General features: G+C 43.6%; 1 protein-coding gene across 5 annotated transcripts in view; it reads right to left on the bottom strand.

The window, feature by feature from the left end:
- The window catches only part of CTIF (cap binding complex dependent translation initiation factor), a 233,608-nt gene that overhangs the window by 150,895 nt on the left and 56,474 nt on the right, over positions 1–26,239 (bottom strand). For 3 of the 5 annotated variants that reach the window (XM_054986122.1, XM_054986123.1, XM_054986125.1), the window contains exons 2-4: positions 17,022–17,234; positions 13,284–13,367; positions 422–544 (exon numbers count right to left, since the gene is read on the bottom strand). In XM_054986122.1, coding sequence (XP_054842097.1) covers positions 422–544; positions 13,284–13,367; positions 17,022–17,201 — 387 coding nt within the window. In that variant the 5' untranslated portion in view covers positions 17,202–17,234. The remainder of the gene's footprint in view (positions 1–421; positions 545–13,283; positions 13,368–17,021; positions 17,235–26,239) is intronic. The other 2 variants (XM_054986124.1, XM_054986127.1) reach the window with 1 other exon arrangement.

Here is a 26,239-nt window from a genome sequence, read left to right as displayed (position 1 = left end):
CGTAACGGCGAAGGGTTACTATTAGAGTAAGGCATAACCTCACTTCCTGACACACTGTGGTTGGCTCCGCCATTTGTAGCAGCCATTTTGAAGTTGTACCCACCACCCTCTATCAAAGTTCCAAAGGCTTAAAAAGTTGGGGGCCCCTGGGCTGGAGGTAGGATTGCCAACATCCAGGTGGCACCTGGAGTTCTTCTGGGATTACTATGGAGATGAGTTTCCCTGGAGAAAATGGAAGTTTTGAAAAGCATAATTTATGACATCATAGAGCTCCCTCCCCAAACTCCACCTTCCCTAGGCTCCCCTCGCAAAAAATCTCCAGGAATTTCCCAAACTGGAATTGGCAGTCTTAGCTGGAAGAAGTTTGCTGAGTAGAGGGGTGGGATACAGGCCATTTTATCACCATCGCCCCAGAGGATACCTTGCGTGAATGCCTGAACTGGCTGCTTCTCCCTCGGCCGCCAGACTTGGATATAGACCCATGCCTGGAGCCTGAACCAGGCTGGGATCCTGAGCTGCCGCTGCTGCTGTGATCCCACACTTCCTGGAAACAACAAACAGGGGGCTTTAGTCAAGAACAACTTACCAAAGCTAATCGACTCGTCTGACAGGCTAAAGTAAACGCCGAGAGTCTAGAAACCTATCTCGAGTACCTGTTATCCTGGATAATACATTTGAGTCCTATTCGTTTTCCAAACTCTGGCCTCTTTCATATGGTGAACTTTATATCGGGCTTTCTGCTTATTCAACCCATGAGGATCGGTTCAGCTTCATTAATCGATTCTGGAGCCATGGTGCTTCGATTCTTTAATTCTACACTTTGAGGGAGCTGAACCGAAGCGGTGTCTGTTTTTTTATTTCTGCACTAAAAATGCCCCAATTCTGCTGTGGGCTTTGAGGACTGGACGGTTTCATCAATCTATGGGTTGAGGACTCCTCAGTTTCTTCAGTTGATTGCCAAGGAAACTTACAAAGGGTTTTTTTGGGGGGGTCTTTTTAAATGGCATCAACGTTGCAACGTTGCTCTCTAATTTTTTAAAAAAACTTTCCGGGGGAAAAATGATTGGTTGCTGTTCAGCCAATCAGGATGCAGGGGAATAAAGGGGAGGGCAAGAGACTGGGCCAGGCCTCACACCGAAGAAAATATTCTGCACTTCAAAAAAGCCCCGTTTTGACTTTGCTGGAATATTGGGGTATGTGTGCAGGGAGGAAAGCTGCAGAAAAGCCCGGGAAAGATTGATTCTGCAGCAGTTGCTGCCTGTGGAATGCAAAAAAGTCTGGCAAGTTTGGAGACTAAATTGGGGTATTTTGACCATGTGTCCAGAAGTCTAGTGAGAAATCGACACACAGTATGGGGCCAGAACCGATGAAAATACCCCATGAGGAAGACTTCTGAAGTGTATCTAATAACTTTGAGGTCCCAATTTGAAGCCAACATTTCAAGTAAACTGAACCTACCCTCTGTTATTAACCAAATTTCTGCACTAAGAAAATTCAAATGTTGCAATTAAATCAATGGACATAAGTTTTCTAATTTTGCATAATTTATTAAGTTTCTATGGACTCCTTTCAATGTTATTTCTAGATGCAGAGTGACTGAACCAGATTTTCAATGCAGATATGTACTACCTGACCAGAATTTCAGTATGACCAAATGCAATGATGAATAATCCAAATATTTGGTCTCAATGCGCTGGCTGCCTCTAACCTCCACGCCACAAAAAGTGACTTAACCTCTTCAAGATTTTGCTCGCTCGTTTACAGCAACCTAAACATTCTGAAAATCCATGCATTTATTTATTTATATATTTATACCTCACTTTTCTCCCCAATGGAGACTCAAAGCAGCTTACAACATCATTCCCACTGCCTCCATTTTATGCTTACAACAACCACCCGGTGATGTAGAATGAAGCTGAGCAAGAGTGACTGGCCTGAGGTCACAAAGTGAGCCTCCATGGCCGAGTGGAGGATTTGAACCTTTGTCTCCCAGATCCTAGTTCGACTTATCTAAGCACTGTACAACACTGCATTTCAGATGACCTCCATCTCGGTATGAACTGGGTTCAGGACTCAGGATACAACATTACACAATTACAGTCTAACTTTGTCATCTGCTGAAGCTCAAGTTACATTATACATTAGTGTTTCCAGCTCCAGGTTAGGAAATTCCGGGATATTTGGGGGGCTGAACCTGGAGAGGGCGTGGTTTGGGGAGGGGTTGGAGCCCAGCAAATTATAGTGTCATGCAGTCCATCCTCCAAAGCAGCCATTTTCTCCAGGGGAACTGATCTCTGTGGCTTGGAGATCAGGTGTAATTCCAGAAGATCTCCAGCCACCACCTGGAGGTTGGCAACCTATTTTACATGCTCTTTGATCTGCCACAAATAACTCTTAGAAACTGGTATTTTTTAAAAAATGTACTGCTTACAAGCAACTCCAGTGTGATAAATGCCCTCTTTAGAATTCTTCTGGAAATAAGTCATTGATAGAATTAAAGCTGAAACTTTAATGTACTTCCCCACCCCCAATATAACAAGCTCTGGACCGAGACTGGACTGCTCTGGACTGCTTTTATAGAAAAGCATACTATTTTACCGTATCATGTTGTGGTGCTTAAAAATTAAAAATTGGGTTGAAGGGCTTTGGGCTATTAAAGAACAAATCATGCACGACACAAGGGATAAACCACAGATATTTAATGCAATCTGGCTACCGTTGCTAGAATTGTTCTCTAATTGAATGTTAATCTTCTACTGGAATCTCACCCCCTGTGCAAAAAGCCTCTTCTTAAATTTAATATTTTCCCATTATGTTACAATTCTTTTTATCATTTTTCAGAACTGATTATAAAGCATTGGGGAAATGTGAATTTATTAGGGCGATCGGGAAGGAGGGCTTCATAATCAGGAGATGATGCAACTGGGTTTTCTTCTTCGCTCTGACAGTACTATTCAAATCTTTGTTATCTCCCATGACATTCAATAAAATATTAACAGCCACAAATTGCTCATATAGAAAGATCCAGTTATGCAAGTCTTTCCTCAGCAAATCAGAGCCTCCCGCCATAGTGGGAGGCTAATTCCGTGGGCAGGATCCGTGCCCATGGGATCCCTTTCCCCTTAAGAAATTTCCTGATAACATTACCATAGACTTCAAACTCTGCAACCTCCCTAGAGAGCGATCCATAAATTCAAACAACAAAAGACATCAGCTTTTTGCCCTAAAGAACCATTGTCAGCATACACATTTGGAACCTCTTCTTTGCTCCCATAAGGACTGGCCACATGTTCAGGGCCAGCGTGCCTATTAAGGCCAGGTAGGTGGTGGCCGCAGGCGCAGGGTGCCGGAGGGAGTGCTGGAGGAGGCGTGGCGGGCAGGAGCGCGCGCCACAAATCACCAGCCTCCTATCCATCCCACCCCGTGCCGCTGCCGCCACCAGCACAAGCCCCTGGCCAGGCGCAGCCACCGCGGGCAGGCATCTGCGGCAGCGCAGGCAACCGAGCGGGAGAGCTCGGAGGCTGCCCGCAGCCATCATCGTCATCACGCAGGCTGGTGTGTGCGCGCGCGTGTGCGGGGGCGCCCGGCCGGCTGGCCGCAAGCGCGGCAGACCCTTGCGCCGCCCCTGCACATGTTAAGATACAAGTCAGAACTGTGGCTCACAGCACGAGAACATTTCTGTCTTTGGCGTTTCAGCCAAGCCTCTGAAAAACATTTTTTACTTCCTCATTCGATAAAAGCAGCTGTCTTCACACCACAGAAAAGGCAGAATCCTGTTTGAACTCAATAAACAACTTCAAATTACTACACACACGTGGAAGGATTTTTATTATGCCTAGTGAAGGCCACAGACTGACAGAAAGATCAGCTGAATGCTTGAATTCAAGAGTGGAAAAGGCTTCTCTAATTCACTGAACTCCATAATTCATGCATCTTCCTCCCATTAAGCTCTGCCCACCTTGGCTTTCCAACCAGTCCACTCCCTCTACGGTTACCAAACTGAAGGTGGGGCTCTCTCTTAGAATTACTACTGATCTCGAGTACAGAGATTAGTTTTCCTGGAGAAAATAGCAGCTTCAGAGGGTGAACTCTGTGGTATACCATAGAATCTAGAAGAACAGACATCCTAGAGTGGCTACAAAGGGTGGATGCTCTAGGATTTCCACTACCATAAAGATTGTGGGTAAACTGTGACAACATTTCTGTCTTGGCCATTTTGGCCCAGTCTTCTCTTAGAGTGATTCCGCACACGTTGGATAATGAAGTTCCAATCCTCTTTATAGATCATTTGGAACGGATTTTTTTTGCGTGTAGAACAAAAAATCCACCTCAAACGATTGATAAAGTGCATCGAAAGTGCATTATCCAACGTGTGCGGAATCAGCCCATGAAGAAGGGACTGGTGATGTCTCTTGCTCAGGCCTTTAGGACCACCAGCAGAGAAGAAGGAAGGCAGCAACCATAGAGTCAGTTAGATAGATAGGCTGCTATCAGTCTCCTTCCTGCCAGCGGAATTTCCTTCCTTCCTTTCTCTCCCTCTCCTCTCTCTCTTCTTCCCTGCATGCACCAGGAGAGGCAGTATGGTGTCTCCTCCTAAAGCCATCCTAGCTAGTTAGATCAGTTACTAGTTCTTTCCACTAAACTTATGTAAATATATTTCTTTAGATAAATAAACAGTTACTGGTTCTCTAACTTGGATGAGAGCTTTCTGCATGCAGTTTGTTTAGTTAACGTGCCTTAACTAAAACCTAATATCTTCTGCAAAACATTTTTTACTTCCTCACACATTAGTTCAGCATCCTGTTTCACATGGAAGGCAACCAGTGGCCCTAGAAGGCCAAAAAGGGCACTGATGCTTCCTAGCACAGATATTTAGAAGTTTCTTGCCTCTGACTATGGAGGTTCTCTTTAGTCTCCATGGCTAGGAAGCACTGGTTGACTTGTCCTCCATAATTTCAGCTAATTCTTCTTAAAAGTCCTTTATTCTACTGGCCTTGTTACTTTCACTTGCAATGAAGGGGAGGGGATCAGCAACAGCATAACATAACAGCAACAGCATAACCCGAAAAGGACGTCACACCTTTCTAGGAATCTTCAGAAACTCTATGGTAAAACCATGGAGTTTTCAGCAATACCTAGCTAGGATGACATCACTTCTAGGTTCTTTTGGGAAATGACATTACTGGGTTTTCCTTAGAAGTGACATTGAGCCAGGGGCCTTTTTTTTTTTTTGTATTTTTAATTCCGCCACTGTTCTGAGTGTTAATGAAAAGTGGGAGCTGGGGATCCCCTGCCTGGCAGCCCTACACCGACTGGTAGTGAATTTCCTCATGTTATCAATTTCCCACCCTTGCATATGGCAGCTTGTGGTGCGGTAGAAGCTAGACAGCAACTGGAGATCTTTCTCCAGACTGCCGCTTCCTGCTAGTTGAAGATGTTCTAGCCTCGAATCAGTAGTCAGGGAAGATATTTCTACCCCAGCAGCTGTGCAAATTCCCCCAGCCAAACACACAGCTAATCATTATGAAAAATTCCTGCCTCCAAGCTGTAGGTTCCCCCGTTCACTCCTGTCTTTGTGCACATAAAATTTTGAGAAAGATTCTCTTGCCCAAATAAACGACCCCGTGGGTTCTGTCTGGTGGAAGGAGAAGTGTTGCTATCGAGAACTTTCTATATGCTGAATCATTCTGGGATTATATAAAGATTAGATAAAGAGGCCATCACCAAGATAAGCAGATAGTCCCAAATTTATATCAACAAACTTTTTCACACATTAACATCCTAGTTTCCAAAGCCCTTTCATGTGTGAACATCCCCACAGGATTCTTAAATGCAGAACCTCATTAATGCAATGTTAAAAAAAATCAAAGAACTCTCCTAGCTATGTTGTTCACCAAGAGGCAAATGAATGCTTTGTACTCTCTCCCTGAATACGAATATATAAATTCCTCTACTTTTCAGAGCTTTCCTCATGCAGGTCAGCAAAATGATAGTGCAGTTGGAATGTGATATATACCGTTTTAAATTTACTGAATTTTTATTGGTCCGAATCCCCACTCCGTAATGTTAAGTTGTCAGGTGACTTTGGGTCAGCTGCGGGCGTGCTCTCTCTTTCTCTCAGCCTAACCTACCTCACAGGGTAGTTGTGAAGGTGAAATAGAGGAGAGGAGAACAACGCAAGCCACTTTGGGCCCCCAATGAGGAGAAAGGTGGAGGCATAAATGAAATAAGTAAATAAATAAATAAAAACAAAAATAGTATGCACAGGGCTCATTTTGAGGGGGAACACGCAGGAATGCAGTTCCGGCAGTTCCCCAAAGAGGTCACATGTCAGGTGGCCCTGTCCACCTGACTCTCGGCCATTTTGGGCCTGTTTCAGCCTGGATTGGGGCTGAAATGGCCCGGATCGAGCCTCTGATGGGTGGTGGATTGCTCTTCCACTCAGCAGCAGCCTGCTCCTGACCATTTCGGGTCCCTTTTTGGCAATTTTTAGCCCCTTTTTGCCATTTTGGGCCCAATTTTGGCCCTGAATGGCCAGGATTGGGTCCAAAACAGCCAGGATAGGTAATGTCAGGGGGTGTGGCATATGCAAATCAGTTATGCCAATAACACACTTCTGGTGATGGCAAGGGGCGTGCATATACTAATGAGCTATGCTAATGAGTTCCTCCAGCTCTTTTTCTATGAAATGACCCCTGAGTATGCCTATTAACTCTTGTCATCATCTAGGTAATACACAGTGCAAATGTGTCGCCAGTGAGAAAAAGCAAACGCATCAGGGCTTTGTAGTATATAGAAAAAAAGTGTCTAAAAGGACATCAATTAAATAATACATTCATTAAATTAATACATGATCTTGTGGGATTTTCCCTGGCTTTTCTCCCATCTTTCTCAAACCTGCTTTGCTCTACAGTTTTGGGAGAAATTGTAGTAAAGTCTGGACAGCTGCTGGGCGGACAAGAAAGTTCTGATTTTCCTGGTCACGCCCACTGGGCAGCCATTTTACCTGTGCTCACGGCAACTATATCCACCGTTCCTGACAACATTTTATTTAAATAAAATCAGGGAATTGAGAACATCTGAGAGCCAGTTTGGTGTAGTGATTAAGAGCGCGGGACTCTAATCTGAAGAGCTGGGATTCCCCACTCCTCCGCTTGAAGCCAGCTGGGTGACCTTGGGCTAGTCACAGCTCTCTCAGAGCTTTCTCAGCCCCACCCACCTCACAGGGTGTATGTTGTGGGGATAATAATAACGTACTTTGTAAACCACTCTGAGCGGGCATTAAGTTGTCCTGAAGGGCAGTATATAAATCAAATGTTGTTGTTGTTGTTATCATATTCATATTGTTATACTACTATAATGATACACAATTACTGATTTTTGTAAACAAAAAAATACGGTGGGAGGGTGGTGGTGGCTGCTCCTGGGGTAATGAGGCTGGAGGAAAACATGGAGAAACCTGCCATGTGGAAGCCCAATTGCTACTGCAGCATCTGTGAACCAAAAAATCTTTCCCTATGAGGAAAACACCATTTTTAAGGAGGTTTCAAGGCTAAGCAACAGATTAAGGACTAGTTCTTGTTAATGAATTCTGCTATTGGTATCTCTTAATTAGTTTGCTAGCAAAGAATTAGTAAACTTTCCTAGTAAACTCAGCAAAACTAGGTAACGTTTGCTTGCAGCCTTTTCAATCGGTGTTATCTATCAGATCAGGTTTAGTAAAGTTATCTTTAAAAAAAGTCAAGATCTTTCAAAGCTCGCAGAGGTTCTCAATGGCCTTCTGAAACTAGGGCTGCCAACCTCCACGTGGAGCCTAGAGATCTCCTGGAATTACAACTGATCTTCAGGCTACAGAGATCAGATCCCCTGGAGAAAATGGCAGCTTTGGAAGGCAGAGACTATGCCATTATATCCCACTGAGCCCCCAGCTTCCCCAAACCTCACCCTCCTCAGATTCCACCCCCAAATCTCCAAACATTTCCCAATCCAGAACTGGCAACCTTTTCTGAAACTCTGCTTTGATCCAGCCAACTCAATGTTTGCCATCTAATAACCAGTGGAAAGTACCGTCAAGTCAATGCTGACTTATGGTGACCCCTGTTGGGGTTTCAAAGGCAAGAGACTAACAGAGGTGTGGTTTGCCATTGCCTGTCTCTGCATAGTGACCACAGTTTTCCTTGGTGATCTTCCATCCCATTACTAACCAAGACACAACTCTACTTAACTTCCAAGATCTGATGAGACTGGGCTAGCTTGGACTATCGGGATGGACAAATGCCATTCATCATGTTCCATACTTGTCCCATATGTTTTGATTCCGGTCCAGTCACACCTTAAAGACCAACCAGATTTCCAGGGTGTGAGCTTTCGAGGGTCGAGCTTTGGTTCTTGAAAGCTCATACCCTGGAAATCTACTTGGTCTTTAAGGTACGACTGGATCCGTATCTTGCTCTTCTACTACAGACTAGCATGGCTACCCATCTGAAACCAAATATTTTGCTGTGTTGAGTATTCTGTGTCATTCCAGTGATCCATTGCAAATTTCTGCAAACTTTGTGTGTTTTATAAACATTTAAGAGGAGGGAATTGGGACACCAGATAGCTGCTGTAAAAACTTGTAGCTGAGCCTTTGCCTTGCTCTTTTCTTGCCGATCCAGAAGAGTTATCCATGTTAGTCTGTAGTAGCAAAATAGTAAAGAGTCCAGTAGCACCTTTAAGACTAACCAACTTTATTGTAGCATAAGCTTTCGAGAACCACAGCTCTCTTCATCAGACTAACCAACCAATAAAGTTGGTTAGTCTTAAACGTGCTACTGGATTCTTTGCTACTTTTCTTGCAGGTGACCTTTTAAAACCTAATCGAGCCCCAGAAGCACAGGTCAAAGGGCTCTTGGTCTTTGCGTGAAGGTTATAACCTGGAGCTGGGAGGAAGATCTGCTGAGACAGAGGCTCAGACTGGGCATCTCAACAAGTTGGGGCTGGAGGAAAATTTGTAACATTAGTCTGAGCGAGAGACACAGACACACCGGCTCTTCACCTGGAAACCTTTCCTTTCCTTCTGTTTATTTACTTTGTATTTCTGTACTGCTAACTGCTTAGGGTGCCCACAGAGGAGAAAAGCAGAATATAAATGCTCAAATAAATAAAACTAATGAGTACAGATACATGCTGTCATGTGTACTCCCCAGAATGATACTGCTGTTTGAATGCACACCTGCCCCCCTCCCTGAACGCACTGACGGAAAAGGAATCGGAATGCTGTTTTGCTTTAATCATAATGGAGTATTCTCAGAAGAATGTCTATCTGGGAGAAATTCTGAAACATGAAACTAGTCCGAATAGATAGGTAGCCATGTTAGCCTGTCTGTTGTAGTAGAAAAGAGCAAGAGTCCAGTAGCACCTATAAGACTAATAACATTTGTGGTTGGGTAAGAGCTTTTGTAAGTTACAGTTCACTTCTTCAGATAACATCACGAAAGCTCATACCCTACCACAAATGTCGTTAGTCTTATAGGTGCTACTGGACACTTGCTCCTTTCCACTAGTCCGAATAAAGTAAGATTTAAGACCAATAGCACCTTGAAGATCAACAAGATTTCCAAGGTATAAACTTTCAAGAGTAGAAGTTCTCTTCGTTGGATACAACAGGGCTATGTATCTGAAACATGTCCTGATAAAGCTCTGACTTTAAGCTACTCTCCAAAAAATGTTGTTTATTTATTGGAAGTAATATCCTCTTTTTCCCCTAAGGCCCAAGGCAGCATATAATATATCAGAACAAAAATCATGACAAGACATGAACAGATTCAATAAGGGCTACTGAAAACACCCATTAAAACCTCTATGCAACACCAGACAAAAAACACAGCCTAGAAGATGTCCACCGAAGCATATGACAGCTCTAAGGAAATGTTCCGTTGTAACAGGAATATGGATTAGATCACAGTAAACTCTAGAGATACACGTGTATTTTAGTGAACAGTGTATGAACTTGAATGTAGTTTGATAACAGGTTTTATAACCATACAGAAGTTCCTTTTATTTTTGACAACCAATTAAAAATATTGGACAATGGTCAACAAATGTGTCAGATGCGCCCTGCTTATCTGCATGTATGTCTATTGCACTCTGTGTTATATTCTAGACCTCTGAGAATGTGTAGAGGAATATCTGTGTAGCTGGGTAACTGTGTAGCTGTGAATCGCTTATCTTGCAGGTGGCTACTTTTGCTTTCTCGGCTGGCATGGGAAAGTGTCCTTGAAGTGCCGGCCGGAGCCGTATCTCCCTGAGACATGAAATGAGTTCATCCTTGTCTTCCCCTCCCCTACCCCATCCAACCTCCTAGGCCCTGCACGCCTAAATTCTAACAGTCCTTATCCCAGGGCGGGAACCTTGCCCTGTAACTAACATTGCTTCTCCCCTTTATGTCACTTCTGCCAATGCTGTTGTCTGAGTGCATTGATACTGATGGATCTCTAATAAAGAAATTTTAACTGACTCATTCCGCACACATTGGATAATGCACTTTCAATGCACTTTATCAATCGTTTGAGGTGGACATTTTGTTCTGCACACAAAAAAATCCGTTCCAAATGATCTATAATGAGGATTGGAAGTGCATTATCCAATGTGTGCGGAGTGTCTACAGTGAAGTATCTGGGGATCTAACTGGCAGGGCCTGACAAAACAATTCTTTAATTCTTTAACTACTAGAATGGACCGATTATAATCTGCGCACTTAACTTCTGTGTCCATTTTTTAGAGATTTATGAAGTTTATCTGACACCTGTAATATGGCATCACTTTTGACTAGGTTGAACGTCACATGATTGAAAATCTGAAGAATCCGCTAAATTTAAAACCTATAATATTTTTATATTGTTGTTATGTGGGAAAGATCTTAGATTTCTTAGTAGAAAGCACTTGCCAATTAGTATAAAAGATGCCACCCAGATAAGAAATTAGGGTTTTGATGATCTCATGAAGATCTAGGTGAGAGAAATGTATTTTTCTGTGTGCTTATTGAAAATTCAATGTATTTCATAGTAGATCGGATTTTAAATCAATCTTAGGTTTATTTGAGAGATGTTAGGAGAATTAATCCATTATTGCATGTACTTGTTCATTAAATACAGGTTGCATTTTAATAATCCTTTACATTTTAGTATCTTATTTATATCAGAGTTTATTTCAATAAAGAATAAACATTAAGTCTCTGTGCACCTTGATGAAAAGTGTTAAAACCAAGAAAGCCCATATAAATTATCTGCGCTAAGTAACAGGTTCTTTAAAGAAAGATCTCTATTTTTAGGTCTCATTATCTAAGGATCTCTGAGCTGTTCAAAGTTGGGATATAAATCTCAGAACTGGACGCTTTGGAAGCTTTAATGAGGCACAGATAAAACATTCTGTTATACTATCTTGCAAACCCTTCCAACATGCTATGAAAAAGGAGCAGCCCTCTGCACTTTACAGTGCAAGAAACTCTGTGAAGTTGGGCTGACAACGGCACAAGCCGAAGTAGCAGCACTGCAAACTACTCTATGGGAAGGGACGCAAAGTAGGCACTGCTCAGATTAACAACCTTACTAGCCAATAATGTCATCTACTTTTATGGAAGTTTCCTTTAAAAAGCAAGATCTAGGCCAAGCTGGCAGAATACATTTCTAAACAGGATTGAGAGACGGCCTTATAAATTAGCTGCCGTCCACTTGCAGAGGCAGTATACGACTATCTTACACCAGTGGAGAGAGACTGCTTCTGTCATGGCTGCATCCCTGCATCCATGTTGTTGTTTGAAGTGTTGAACCACTGCTAATACTGTGCCTTGATTTTAGGTTGCAAATGCTCTAATCATCACTTTTGTTTCTCTCCCTCTCCCTCTTGTTATCTCTTTCTTTGAAGTTCACTGTAATGACCTTGCACTGTGTGAAATGTGGCCGTTTCTTTTTATGCCTTTTTGTCCTGTCTAGCTAAACTCCAGAAGAAGTTCCCAGACTCCTTCCCGCGCGATTCTGTGGTCTAGGTGGGAGGGGGGATATGTTTGAGTGTTTAGAACTGTATTTTCCCTCAAGTCTCTATTTCTAGCAAGGAAGCGTGTACTGCTTGGATGCTTTCTTGCCTCTGAGTAAACCTCTGGACACATATATGGGAAGAACTGGATTTCTGAATAAAATCATTTAACCAAGAGCTTGGACTTCTTGTTGCAATGGTTACAAGGACCTGTCTGCCATATCCTATCATCCACAGCCTGACAGCTTCCATCAGCGGCAGACCTTTTACCGCTTGCTGCCTTCCCATTCCCTCTCCTGTGAATTAGTTTGTTGTTGATTTGTTGTATTTATTGTCTATTGCTTTCTCATATCATAAGCTGCTTTTGGTCCACACGGCGATGAAAAGTGGAGAAAAGGGGCAAATCCACACACCCTCAGAGCGTCCCGGTGTTGGCTAAATGTTCGCTAAACACCTGGAAGTATAGCATCTTTCTAGTGCAATTCAGAAATCACGCTAGAAAGATGCTATACTTCCGGGTGTTTAGCGAACATTTAGCGCAACGCTGGGACGCTCCAAGGGCATGTGGATTCAGCCAAGGTTAGGGTTGTCAGGGGTCCCAGGAGGGCCCACGTATGGGTGCAGGGGGCTGAAGGGCAGAAGACAGCGGGGTGCTTACCTCCTGTGAGCGCATGGCGCACATGCATGCTCCCCCTCCACAGAGGAATCCCCGTGATCACTGAAAAAACCCTGCCCCTTTGGAAGTGGGTCCTTCGTTTGTCCCGTTGGAAAACGAGCACGATACAGGGGGGACAGCAACTCCTCTTTCCTGCACTGTGTTCGTTTTCCAATGGGACAGAGGAAAGAGCTGTGAAACAAGTGAATGAGGGCACGTGCATGCAGTTCTCCCCACCCACGTGCTTTCCCCCAGCCAGGTGATCGGGGCCATGGGGCAGCAGGTGGGGGAGCGGATCCCTCGCCCCAGGTGGGGAACTGGCAAGCCTAGTAAAAGTATCCAAACAAACTGCGATATCTTTCTCTAGGAGAAAACATAGAGAAGTAGACCTTCCGAGAACACTTCTTGAAAACAGTGTGGGACCTGGAAATTGAAGTGATTTTTAAGGGGGGGGGGTAGTGTAGGTTCAGCAGCAACCAAGAGGAACCTAATACCTTGCTTGCAGATATTTCCAGACCCTAGATATGGCGACCTCACGATCGGAGGCAGGGAAAGGCATAAAATGTTACTGGCCTCAAAAGCAGGCTTCCAGCGAAGGGAGTCGCGCTTCTCTTACCTGGTTCGGATTGTGAGGTGCTGTGCCTTTGCCTCTGGAAGAGGAGCCGTTGCCCTCTATCTGTTCATTACAGTCGGCTGTCCACTGCAAAGAAAAGCACGGCGTGAAATAAAGTTCTTCATAATAAATCAATTTCAGCTTGAACTTCTTGGAAGGGTGCCATGGAGGCAGGCTACATGTTGCCAAAGAATAATTTCAAAAATTTCAAAAGAACTTCCAACTCACATCAGAAAAAGAACCCCCTTAGACCAGCCTTGCAAGTATATGCAGAAAAGTTGCAAGCTCCCAGGAATATTTACTAGTCTACCACTACCTATATATACACATTAGCCGTGTGTGTGTGTGTGTGTGTGTGTGTGTGAGAGTGAGAGAGAGAGAGAGAGAGAGAGAGAGAGAGAGAGAGAGAGAGAGAGAGAGAGAGAGAGAGAGAGAGAGAGAGAGAGAGAGAATTCCCCACTGCCAACGGGCCCTTCCTATCACTGCTCAGTTGGCCAATGGGAGAAAAATGAGAAGGAGCACCATGGGCAGTGTCCCTAACATGATGACATTACTTCCAGGTGCACAGGAAGTGATGTCAGTGCATCACTGGAGATGCTCTGGCATTTGGGCAAAATGCTATGGTTTAACCATAGAGTTTTGCCCAAATGCTAGAGTGTCCCCCTTGATGTGCTCACATCACTTCCAGGCAGACAGGGAGTGATGTCAGCACATCACCAGGCCTCCACCCACCTCCACCCAAGAGAGACTCCTGCAAGTTGCCAGCTGCAAACTGGCAATCCTACTTGTTCTTCTGAGGAAAATTCTTAAAATATCTCATCTAGAAGAGACAATGAAACAATCTGCCTGTCTTCTATACCTCTATGATAGACCACAACAGCCATAATACTAAATGTTAGCTTTTGTGCATTTGTAGAAATACACTCCTTCCCCGACATGTTTTCTACCTAGGAAGTTTTCCTACAGCCCATAAAAATAAATGTTTCATGTAGAGGTCATGGACTAGAAGGGTTACATTCTTTCCCTCTCTTCCACTTTAGCCTCACGACAACCCTGCAAGGTAGGATAGGCTGGTGACTAGCCAAAGGTCACCCAGTGAGTTTCCATGGCAGAGCTGGAATTTGAACCTAGACTGTCACTCTAACTGCTACACCACAGTGGCATATTGTACCAGTTAGACTGTCACACAAGGACCAGGGAGGCTTGGGTTCAAATCTCCCTTCTGCTCTGATGCTCACTGATGATCTTGGCCAAGTCACCATCTCTAAGCCTTACTACTTTCACAGATCCAGAGGAGTTAGCCAAGTTAGTCTGTAGTAGCAAAACAGTAAAGTGACCAGTAGCACCTTTAAGACTAACCAACTTTATTGTAGCATAAGCTTTCGAGAACCACAGCTCTCTTCGTGAGATGCAAGACAAAGAGAGCTGTGGCTCTCGAAAGCTTATGCCACAATAAAGTTGGTTAGTCTTAAAGGTGCTACTGGACTCTTTACTATTTACTACTTTCACAGGGCTGTTATGAAGAGACACCATGGAAGCTCCCCCGAGCTCCCTGGCAAAAGGGCAAGGTTTTAAAAAGTTTAAATGATCAAGTAACATTTGCACACCTCCAGCACAATGCATACATCACACAGTATGCCCCAAAATCACAAAGGGAGATGTCACAATTTTATCACAAGACCTTTCTTACGAACTTGCAGCGACACCAAGATTCTTTGATTGTATGGATGTGAACTAACAACACACCTGTCTTTCAGACTGCAGCCCTCTGGCTACAGAAAACTCAACAAGGGTGCCTCCGACACCAGAAAAATGCCTGTGTTGAAAACGGAGACAAAAGCTCAACGCATCTACCACACAGTGAGTCAATCTTTAAAAACGGTGCACGTGCACAAACTGCAAACTATCACCAGGCCAAAAGTTATTCAAAAAACAGGCTGCCCCTCAAAAATGAGACCACCCAAAAAAACTGATACCACCGTTAATGCATGAAAGCCATTTTACCTGTAACCACCAATACCTTACCAGTACATAACAGTGCAACTGGAGCACAAAATATACCTTTATATCTGCAAAAGCCAAAAGCACGTCAAGTGCAAAAGTGCTTATATCCCAGTCAGAAGGCGGGACGGTATTGCAAAGAAGGAAGTCTGGATATAAAGGCTCAGGAATCTCCATTTCTACTTGTATCTGATGAAGGGAGCGTTGGTTCTCAAAAGCTTACACTCTGGAAATGTTGTTGGTCTTTAAGGTGATACTGAACTCAAATTTTGCTATTCTAAAGCATTTATATGTTTCAATGGCTTTAAGAATTCAGGAAATTTTACATCTCTAGTAGTATCAAGATAAAAGCCAAAGAGAAAGATTTAATGAATCTATCTATATAAATGGGAAACCGTGTTCCCAACGATGCACTTTTATCCTGGTGCGTCTGCACAGGAACACCAGGATAAAAAGTGCATCCTGGCCAATGTAGCTTCCAGAGGGAGCCTCCGCCGTGGGACAGCCGGGCGAGCCTTCACCATGAGACAGTGTGGGACAGCCAGGAGGGAGCTGCGGTGGTGGGACGGCAAGGCGAGCCCGCCCGCCCCTCCGGAGGGAGCCACCACCATAGAATGGCCAGGCGAATCCACCTGCCCCTCTGTACAGAGCCGCCGCTGTGGGAAGCCCAGCGTTCCCAAGTTTTCGAGGGCCCGTTCTTTTAAAAAACGGGCTCTGCTGCTAGTCATTTGTATTTATAGAAACATTTAATGATTACTGTAGTGGTCAGTATTAGACTGGGATCCGGGAGACCCAGGTTTGAATTCGCATTCTGCCATGGAAACTTGCTGAGAGACCTTGAGCTGGTCATTCACTCTCAGCCTAACCTACCATACAGGGCTGTTGTGAAGATAAAAAGAGAGGCGGGGAAAACCATGTTAAAAGCTGATTTTTCTCCCCACTGGGAGAAAATCAATCAATAAAAGTGTCAAACTTTATAACAACTGTTAATTTTTATAATGAATGTATTTTTCATATTTGTTGATAATCAAATAAGGTTGCCAACTTCAGGAAGGGAAATTCCTGGAGGTTGGTAACCCTATAATCAAAGGTTTTTTAGGGGGTTGTTATTTAAGTTGATGACAATATTTTACCAGCTTGTGGGCCAAACCTTTCGTTTTTTAATTGTTTATTTTTATTGTGGAGAAGTTAAAAGATAGAACAAAAGAAAGTAAAACATAACAAAAAGACAACTACAAAGGGCCAAGAATGGCCAACAAATCAGTCTACAAAGTAAAAACAGTAAAAAACATAATAGGCATATTATTAATCCATTACAATTTTTTACCTACAGCACTTCCTCTTTTATTATCAGTCAGCTTGTGGTCTCATTAACATCTTTTTTTCCCGTCTCTCATCTTCTTGATATCTCAGAACCATACTCTTAAAAATCAAAACCACAAATCATTAATTCATTTTTTTTTGTCTCTCGCAGATAGTCTATAAAGGGTTTCTAATTTGCCATGAATATAGAAAGTGTTTTATCTCGATATGGAAATGCAAGGCGCTACCTTCATTGGAAGATTGGAATGGAAAGATGATGGGCTTAGCCGAGAGGGCCAAGCTTACAGCGTTAGAGGCCAAACCTTTCTCGACTAGAATACTGGTGGCCGCCTCCTCGTACAAATGAACACACTCGCTGCGCTGTAGGCGCATCACCTGCTTGTGAAGCCACTTAAATAACCGCCATCCTGCACCCACCTGCGAGATGTTCGACTGCGTTTTCTCGCTCTCCCCTTCCCCCTCCGTCTTGTCGGTCAGCAAACCTTGGACTTGATACTCCAAAACGTAGCTATCAATGAACCGCTCCAGTTCTTCGATTTCCTGCGAACGGCTGCTCCCTGCCTCAGAAGAGGCAGAAGCCGCGGAAGAATTTTCCATCACTCGGGAAAAGGGACCAAGAACGGACGCAGCCTATAATGGGGACAAGATCAAAGACACAGTTTAACTTATGAGCCAGCACCTGTGACACTGAGAGATCTCTGTCTTTTGGTGCTGCACCTCTGAAGATGCCAGCCACAGCTGCTGGCGAAACGTCAGGAACTACAATGCCAAGACCACGGCCATACAGCCTGGAAAACCCACAACAATCATCGTTCTCCGGCCGTGAAAGCCTTCGACAATACACTTTATAAAAGTCTGAGAAGCTGAATGCACCCCTCTCAAATTGAACATATTTTAAGTGATTTCCCTGTTGGCTTAAAACCCTGTTGGCTTAAAAATTTCACTGCCCAACCACAACCCGCCCTCTCATGTTGTACTGAGTGCATGCCAGTTTTATTTGCAGCAATTCTAGTAACCTAGGTAACAGCAACCAGGCCAAGGAGAGCAAAATATCATCTCAAAACAATATTAAATAGTCATTGTGGAATCCCAAGCTTCCATTTAAACAAAACAGGTTTCTAGATCTCATGGCTGAGAAGGGGGAAAAAAGATATGATAAATGGACTGACAGATTCTACCCCTTTTCTGCTAAACCGGAGATGGCAGGAATGGAGCTGCTGTGTCAAGGGCCGTTTCCACACGTCCTTCCCTCGTGCAAAATCGTGCAAAACTCACAGAACAACGGCGTCTTTGTGGCGCGATTTCCCATCATGACTATGTTTCATGGCACAATTTCTGACATTATCGCGCCACGAAATGGAGTCATGATCATGAATGACAGGAAATTGTGCCATGAAGACACCGTCGTTTTGTGAGTTTTGCACGATTTTGCACGAGGGGGAAAGACGTGTGGAAATGGCTAGGGTGTGGGGTTTCCTTTGCCTGGTAGCTCAGCAGGACAGAAAAAACACTGCAAAACAAGTGATGCACCACCCTGTCCCGCCCCTGGGAAGCTATGCGCTGACCTCCCAAGACGTCAGCTTTTATCGCTTTCATGTTTCCCTGGCTGGTCACTGTCAGACATACTTGACTTCAGATGCTCAAACTAGGTTTAGATTATGGAAGGAGCAAATCTGCAGTGGCAGCCAGGAATTCAAGCCTGAAAACTGTTCGAGCTGTGAGTGAAAAAATGAAGGGACGTGGAAGCTCTTTTTATACACACTTCTTGCATTGGAGAGTGGTCCGTTACTGCCTGGAATATACCTTTGCTTCTAGAAGGCTGTTACTAGCAGAATACATTACGCTTAGCATTCAGAGATACCAAGATGGCTGAACAAGAGAGCTGGTTGCCAAGTCTCCAAACAACAGAGATTAAAAAATGCAAGGGGACCAGGGGTGGGGAGAGAAGGGTAAGAGAGAAGGGCATTCGCTGTTCATCAGGGAGAGTTTATGGAACCTCCATTTCAGGTCGCAACGTTTCAGCCACATCCCGAAAGAAAGCATCGGAGACAGAGGTTTTGCTTAACGTCAACACAGCCTATTGTAATTCTCTCCACACAACCACAATAGAAAGGAGCCATTAAAAAAAAAACCATCACGAAGGCTCTTACTGCAGAACTGACACAAACAATGCTGATCTGGGCGTGACATATGGGGGCATGAATAACGTGACGGCAGCGATGGAAAAGTAAATAATTAACTGGTTCTGGAGTCCAGGAGCATGGAATGAACTGCTGACTCCACCAGTAACTGACAATGGTTACGTGTCTGTAGACATCCACATCGCAGCACTTTTGTTCATGGGAAAATTGATGATTTGGAACAACCTGTCGGATGTAAGATATGCCATTATCTTGATAAGACCGGAGGCCCCTCTAAGATGCGTGTGTGTGGATGCATCTGTGTCCAAAAGCATCCACACATATGAAGCTGACCACTGAGGTCAGCATTGCCTATTCCGCATCTCAAGTACATCTCCTACTGGTGTTGCCGACCTCTAGGTGGAGCTTGGGATCTCCCAAAATTGCAACTGATTTCCAGACGACAGGGATCAGTTTCCCTGGAGAAAAGGGCTGCTTTAGAGGGTGAACTGGATGGCATTATATCCTGCTGAGCTCCTTCTCCCCAAATCTCACCGTTTCCAGGCTCCACCTCTAATCTCCAGGCTTTCTGATGGGAGATGGCAGGAATTGAACCTGGGAACTTTTGCATGCAAAGCAAAAGCCCTACAACTGAGCCCAGGCCAGCCAGCAGTTTCTGGAAAGTCACAAATGGGACATGAGATTTCTCTCTCTGAAAACAGACTTTCCATGGACAGTAGTAGCAATAACAACAACAACAACATTCAATTTAAATACCACCCTTCAGGACAATTTAACATCCACTTAGAGTGATATACAAAGTGTGTTGTTATTATCCCCACAACAATCACCCTGTGAGCTGGGAGGAACTGAGAGAGCTCTGGGAGAGCTGTGACTGACCCAAGGTCACCCAGCTGGCTTCAAACTGAGGAGCTGGGAATCAAACCTGGCTCTCCAGATTAGAGTCCTGCCGCTCTTAATCACTACACCAAAATGGCTCTCTTGAAGTGCACAGCCTTTAATTTACATCTCCCTCCTATATATTCATATTAGACTGGAAGTTAAAGGCATGTGACCTTGGAGTGTGAATGGCCTAAACTGGTTCTAAAAGCCAGCACAAAGTCGTCAGTAAAAGATGTTGATTTTGGATTATTTGTGAAGCCTCAGAGAGGCTGTCTGTATAATCAACATGCCATTGAGTTGAGGTGGGAGACTGTTTGTGAAAGAGAGCTTATTCTGTTCTCAGTATAAACGTACTGAAGATGTACCTGTGGATGGATAATGTGAAACTACAGTTCCTACCAAGCTTTTCAGCAAATGAGCGCATCCTCAAGTTAATATGTTTAAATTGCACGTCAGCAGAACTGTTCGGCTCCCTGCACCAGAACATACTTTTCATTGTTATTTGCTAAATACCATTCTTGGAGTTCATTGTTCCCCGCAAGCTCACGTATGCAATTTTAATATATCACCTGAAAGCTGACTTTGTGGACTCCGGATCAGGAGAAAAGCTCACGCAAAATCCACTCCTTTTGTTTTCCTTCCCGATGGATTGCTGAGATTAAAACTGTCCGACGTTTATCTGCACAGCCTGTTTAAATTTGTCTGGCTGTGTTTTGTGTTCTGAAATTTGCTTCTCTCTCTTAGGAAGGTCGAGTCCTTTACAGATCAATTCTATGAAAAGTTACACCATTCTAAGAATGGACAGAAAATGGTGTTAACTAGGGTTGCCAACCTCCAGTTGGGACCTGAAAAGCTCCCAAAAATACAACTCATCTCCAAACTACATAGATCAATTACTCTGGAGAAAAAGGCTGCTTTGGAGGGTGGACTCTGTGACATTATACTCTGTTGAGGTTCTTCCCCAGGCTTCACCTGCAAATCTCCAGGAATTTCCCAACATGGAGTTGGCAACCCCAAATGTAACTATGCTTAGAATTGCCCTGTTTTGAGTACCATCTAGGGTTGCTAACTCTGGGTTGGCAAATTCCTGGAGATTTGGGGATGAAAACTGGGGAGGGAATTCAGAAGGGTATAACGGCATACAGTCCCCCCTTGAAAGGAGCTACTTTCTTTAGGGGAAATTATTTTTGTAGTCTGGAGATTAATTGTAATTCTGGGAGATCTCTAGGCGGCACCTGGAGGTTAGCAACCTTGGTACCATCATAACCATTGTTCGAGAAGGGGTGCAGTAGAACAAATGTTTTGCAGGCGGACTGTCCTAAATTCAATCTCTGACACTTCTAGTTAAAATAACAGGGATAGTAAAGGTGTTGGGAAAGTTCATTCTCTGATCAAGATCTTGGAGAATTAGCAGTACCGAGCTAGTCAGCCCCGTTATCCGATTCTGTTTCAGACAGCTTTGTATGTTCCCTCACCCTGGACGTAGGAGAAGCCGTTTCCAACGGAGAAATCCTCCACAAATCAGTCCGTCTCTTTTCTTTCCTTTTCAAAACCTGCCTGAGCCAGTGGCAGCGACCCCATCTTGTGACAGCGAATTCTGTAAGTCAATTATGCCGTGTACGAAGAGATGCCTGCCCAGCACCAAACCTGCTCTTGACCCCAATTTCTACTACTATGAAAGGTGAACTGTTTCTTTCTGCATTGCTCATAATATTGTAAACTTTTTAGTGTCTTTCACCTTAGTTTTTTTTTTTCTTAAGCTAAAACTCTTCAAATGCTTTAGGATTTACTCGTACAGAAATTGTTGGATTCTTTTAAGTTATCCTTTGGGGCACTTTTTATAGACCCGTTTTTTTTAAAGATGGTGCTTGTATTCAGAGTGGCATAAATCCTGTATGCCCCAGAATTGACCTGGGCAAAAAAAAACCTGTCATGTGTCTCGAAGAGGAAGCTCTGACTCTCAGAAGCTTACACTCTGAAAATCTTGTTGGTCTCTAAGGTGCCACTGGCCTCGAACCGTGCCAAACAAGAGGAAAGCAATCAGAGTTGCACGTATTCTGAATGGGCCATCTATCACGTCCACAATTCACCATATGGAAAAATCAAAGATGTCTTTATTTTCTGAAGACCACGAAGGACTAGTTACGCACATCTTTAAAACCCATACTGCAGACTCTTTCCTTGTTTGCTGTCTTCTCTAGGATGGCATCATTGAAGGATGGCGGCATTAGGCATTTGCCAGGTCCCTAAATTTACTATTCAAAGTATATACATCCAATATAATTACTACCAACCATGTAAAGTGCAAGTTCTATACAAGAGGAATTTGACAAATTCATCTATAACACATATACAATCCCCATTAGAGCTCATTTAAAGGAACAATGCTCAATGGCCACACTATCAGTTCATATAACAATAAATGCTAACAACTTCTGTACAAATTCATTGATAAGAATCCATGAATATCATGATGAGTAGAAACTCGTACAAGATCTATAAACAGTCATTTAACATTTTCCATAAATAGTCATATATAAATAGAATAATACTAAAGGGTACGTGAATGCTAAATTCATTTCATAACAATACAGAGGAAAGTAGAGTCAGTATTCCAAATAGAGATGGTAGGGGTAAATATTAATCTTCTCCTATAGTACTGTTCTGGAGATGTCCCACTATATATTCACCAAATCTATTTCATGCTTTGCACAGGTCCACAGTGGGTATGACTCAAATTGCCTTCCAATATAGCTGCCGCAAGGGACCCCTGCCACCACAGATGTTGAACTGGGTGTGTCCAAAAGATCCCAAAATTCCAGACAGGACACTAGCCACTCTCCTGTTTCGTTGTTGCTTTTTTTTCAGGGGAAATCATTACTTTTCATTGTCTACCAGCAACTTTCTCAACCATGTCCTTCCTCTGGTCCAATTCGAGTCACATCTACTGTGGACCTGTGTTTCTACTCATCATGATATTTATGGATTATTATCAATGAATTTGTACAGAAGTTGTTAGCATTTATTGTTATATGAACTGACAGTGTGGCCATTGTGCATTATTCCTTTAAATGAGCTCTGATGGGGATTGTATATGTGTTATAAATGAATTTGTAAAATTCCTATTGTATAGCACTTTACATGATTGGCAGTAATTATATTGGATGTATATACTTTGAATAGTGTAATTTGGTATATAGTAATCGTTACGGGGACACCTAGGGTCTGTTTGACAGGGCCCTAAATTTGGCAAAGGGTCCAGCGTGCCCACAATAGCACCACCTTTGCTTGGCATGAAGCAGTCATGAAAGTCAGAGGGAACAAGAGAGGAATCTTATTTTGCATGACTGACTTCTTTCACGTTAAGGGGCCCACTGAAATGCGTTGCTTGGAGGGGGGGAAGTGTCGTCCAGTTGCAACTGACGGGGTGACCCCTCAAGAGGTTTTCAAGGCAAAAGAGGAGATAGCGTTGATATTCCATTGCCTTCCTCTGCTTAGCAAGCCTAGACTTTCTTGATGGTCCCCATTCAAGCCCTAACCATGGCCAAACCTGCTTAGCTCCTGAGCTCTGATGAGACAAGCTAGCCTGGGCCACATAGGCTGCTTGAGTTGCTTAAGGGACGCTGGAGCCATCAAAAGATACAATTTCCTGCTGATCTCTCTTTACGCATTCAGCTTATTGCCAAGCCCTTCCCACCATCATCGCAGACAGCCAGCACCTGTCTGCCCTCCTGATTTGTTAACCTCGATATCTTTGTATCTTTAGAATTTAAGCTCCTCAGCAAAGGTAGTCTGATAGGATTTGTCTTTTGCTCACCTGTTCTTGCTAAGAAGAATCTAAGAACAAACCGAAAAACAAATATAACCAAGTCTGTTCAGGAATCGGATCAGTATATCTGTTAGGTGCCAAAACACAACTGCACATGCCGTCTTGAGGAAAACATGGATTTTGTACTATTTGTTTGCATGATATATTCGTTTTTCGAGATTCATCTTCTCAGAGTATTTGGATTGTTAAAAAAAAGAGCTGAGAGAAGGCAGGAAGCGAGGAATCTGGAGAGAAGAGTGGACGGAGATGGAAAGGGGGGATTGAACGGACGACTACCTTTGTTTTATAGAAATAGTCTGAAGGCCTAAAATTTGCTCATATATTTTTTGAGCTCTTCATACAGGGCTAATATCCAATACTTATCCTTATAATTTAAAAAACCTCAGATTTTAGGGCGCCAAATTCTACAATTTGGTACCAAATGAGCTAGAAATCACACCTTAAATGGGAGTCCAGTATGTGGTTGCTAAGGCTGACAGGTCCCTGGGGTGCTAAACTGGGGGATGAGGGGGGCCACAGGATGAGCCACCTTCACATGAACACCGAACACGTGCATGCTCTGAAGAACCCTGTGTTGCTTCAGAAACAATGCCATTCCTGGCACAACGCAGAAATAATGGGTTGTGCAGGGGCTGAACGAGTAAAAATCAGCCCCCAATTTAGTGTTTGTCATACAGTCATATGCAGTTTGTCATGTAGGGCCAAACTGCAAGTGACGCCTGACACAGGTTGGACACTTGCCAGCTTCCCTCAAGTTTTGATGGGAAATGTAGGCAGCTTGGCGGAATGTTGGACAAGTGACAGTTGAAAAGTCCGTTGGACAGCAGTCGGAGAGCCAAGCTGCAAGACCAGAACGTCTACATTTCCCATCAAAACTTGAGGGAAGCTGCCAAGTGTCCAACCTGTGTCATTCGTTACTTGTAGCTTGCCCCTTAGTCATATTCAGTTTGGAACAAAATATCTGCCATTTGTAACAGGTTCTTCTTTAGACTGTTGTTAAATTACCGCCACAATGAATAAAAATTGAGATGCAAAAGAATCAGCTACGTGTTTGGACAGAGGATGACAACTAGATTGGTTAGCTAGCCCATCATAAATGCGCAGAGGCAAAACAGACAAAAATGTTTATTAACTAAATGTTTATTAACTAATAGTTAGTAAACTAATAGTTAATAAACTATTTTTATTAGTTTATTATTATTTTTATTATTTTTTATTAACTAGTTAATAAAAATGTTTATTAACTAAAATTTATTAACTAAATTTGTATCCCACCTTTTCGCTAAGGAATTTAGTGCAGTATACATAACTTCATCCGTTCGTCCACTGGAACCTCACAAACACCCTATGAGATAGGTGGGGTAGAGAGAACGTGTCTGGAACCAAAGTCACCCAGAAGGCTTTATGGTTGAATGTTTTGTGCATGCATTTTGCACAGGCCCTAGCCTGACATGCTCATCACTTCAGCTGCAGCAGCTAATCCATAACAAAAAAGGGGAGCATGTCGGAGGGTGTGACGTGAGCCATGCCTCTTCCCTGTGCAGTCTTGAGGATCAGGTTCTCCGGAAGGTCTCAGGAGCGGCAGCATATCAGTTCTCTAAATCAAGAAACCAAATGCACAGCAATTTGCTGATGTGGACCTGCCACAAGGAAATGCCAGCTTAGCAATGAGAGGCATGCACATTTTGCTGCTATCCCAGTAGATGGCGCACAGAAGCAGCATCAGTGCTCAGGGCTGCCGACTGCCCTGCCGGAACAGTGCAACGGGGCTCTGGCAAGCCATGTTGGGAAACGGTAGCCTTCTCCAGCGTGCGAGATTATTGTTCCAAAAGAGAAGGCAAGGTCACGAGGGAGGAAACCGAGGAATCTGTCCGGATAAAAGCCAGATGCTGAAGGGTATCGGAGGACAGGACAAGCCGAAAGGAAGAGATAATCCAATTAGGAGAAGGTGGGGGAAAGCAATGCATGTGAAATAAAGCCGCAAAATGAAGGTGCAAATGGTACGAGAAAGTGGAAAAAACACACAGAACAAGAAACTGTTTCTTCCGCCACATCAACTCATCATACAAAGGTAGCGACACTTGCATCGCGTTTAAATAGCCAAGCCTCGAAAGCCACAGTCTTAGGGTTGCTATGAAAACTACCCTTCTCTACTACAAACCAGAAAATCTGGAGTTCTTCAGCAGGCCGCTCTTCTTGCTATCTTGGGTCACTCAGAGGTCACCGTGTTTTCTCCTGTGCAGCTGCCAGCTTAGATCCAGCAAAGATAACAACTCAGACTCTATTTTTACACAGATCACTTATCGCCCAATGAAAGCGAGGCATCTCAAGAACCTCTGATTCTGCCGCTGGTCCCCAAAGACACGTTCAGCTTCATATGCACCCCAGTATGCATACAATGCAGAGGGACAGGACTGTACAACATTCTCCACTCTTCCACAGAAACTTGCTGAGCCTAACCTACCTCACAGGGTTGTTGTGCAGACACCCCACCTTTCTCCCTGCCTTTCTCCCTGTTATACTCCGCCTTTCTCCCTGTTGGGGAGAAAGGTGGGGTATAAATGGGGCAAAGACAAAATAAATAAAATACAGGTAGCTGGTTGTATTAGCAAAAACAAAAGTCAACTGTTGACTAGGGACGACCATGACAAACAGCTGTCACTCACCTTTCTCTCTTTTGGGGAGAAAGGTGGGGTATAAATGGAGCAAAGACAAAATAAATAAAATACAGGCAGCTGGTTGTATTACCAAAAAGAAATAGCTGTTGACTAGGGACAACCATG

Source organism: Eublepharis macularius, chromosome 8 (genome assembly GCF_028583425.1).
Source record: "Eublepharis macularius isolate TG4126 chromosome 8, MPM_Emac_v1.0, whole genome shotgun sequence".
Taxonomy (NCBI): domain Eukaryota; kingdom Metazoa; phylum Chordata; class Lepidosauria; order Squamata; family Eublepharidae; genus Eublepharis; species Eublepharis macularius.
This window is presented reverse-complemented; position numbering and strand designations above follow the sequence as displayed.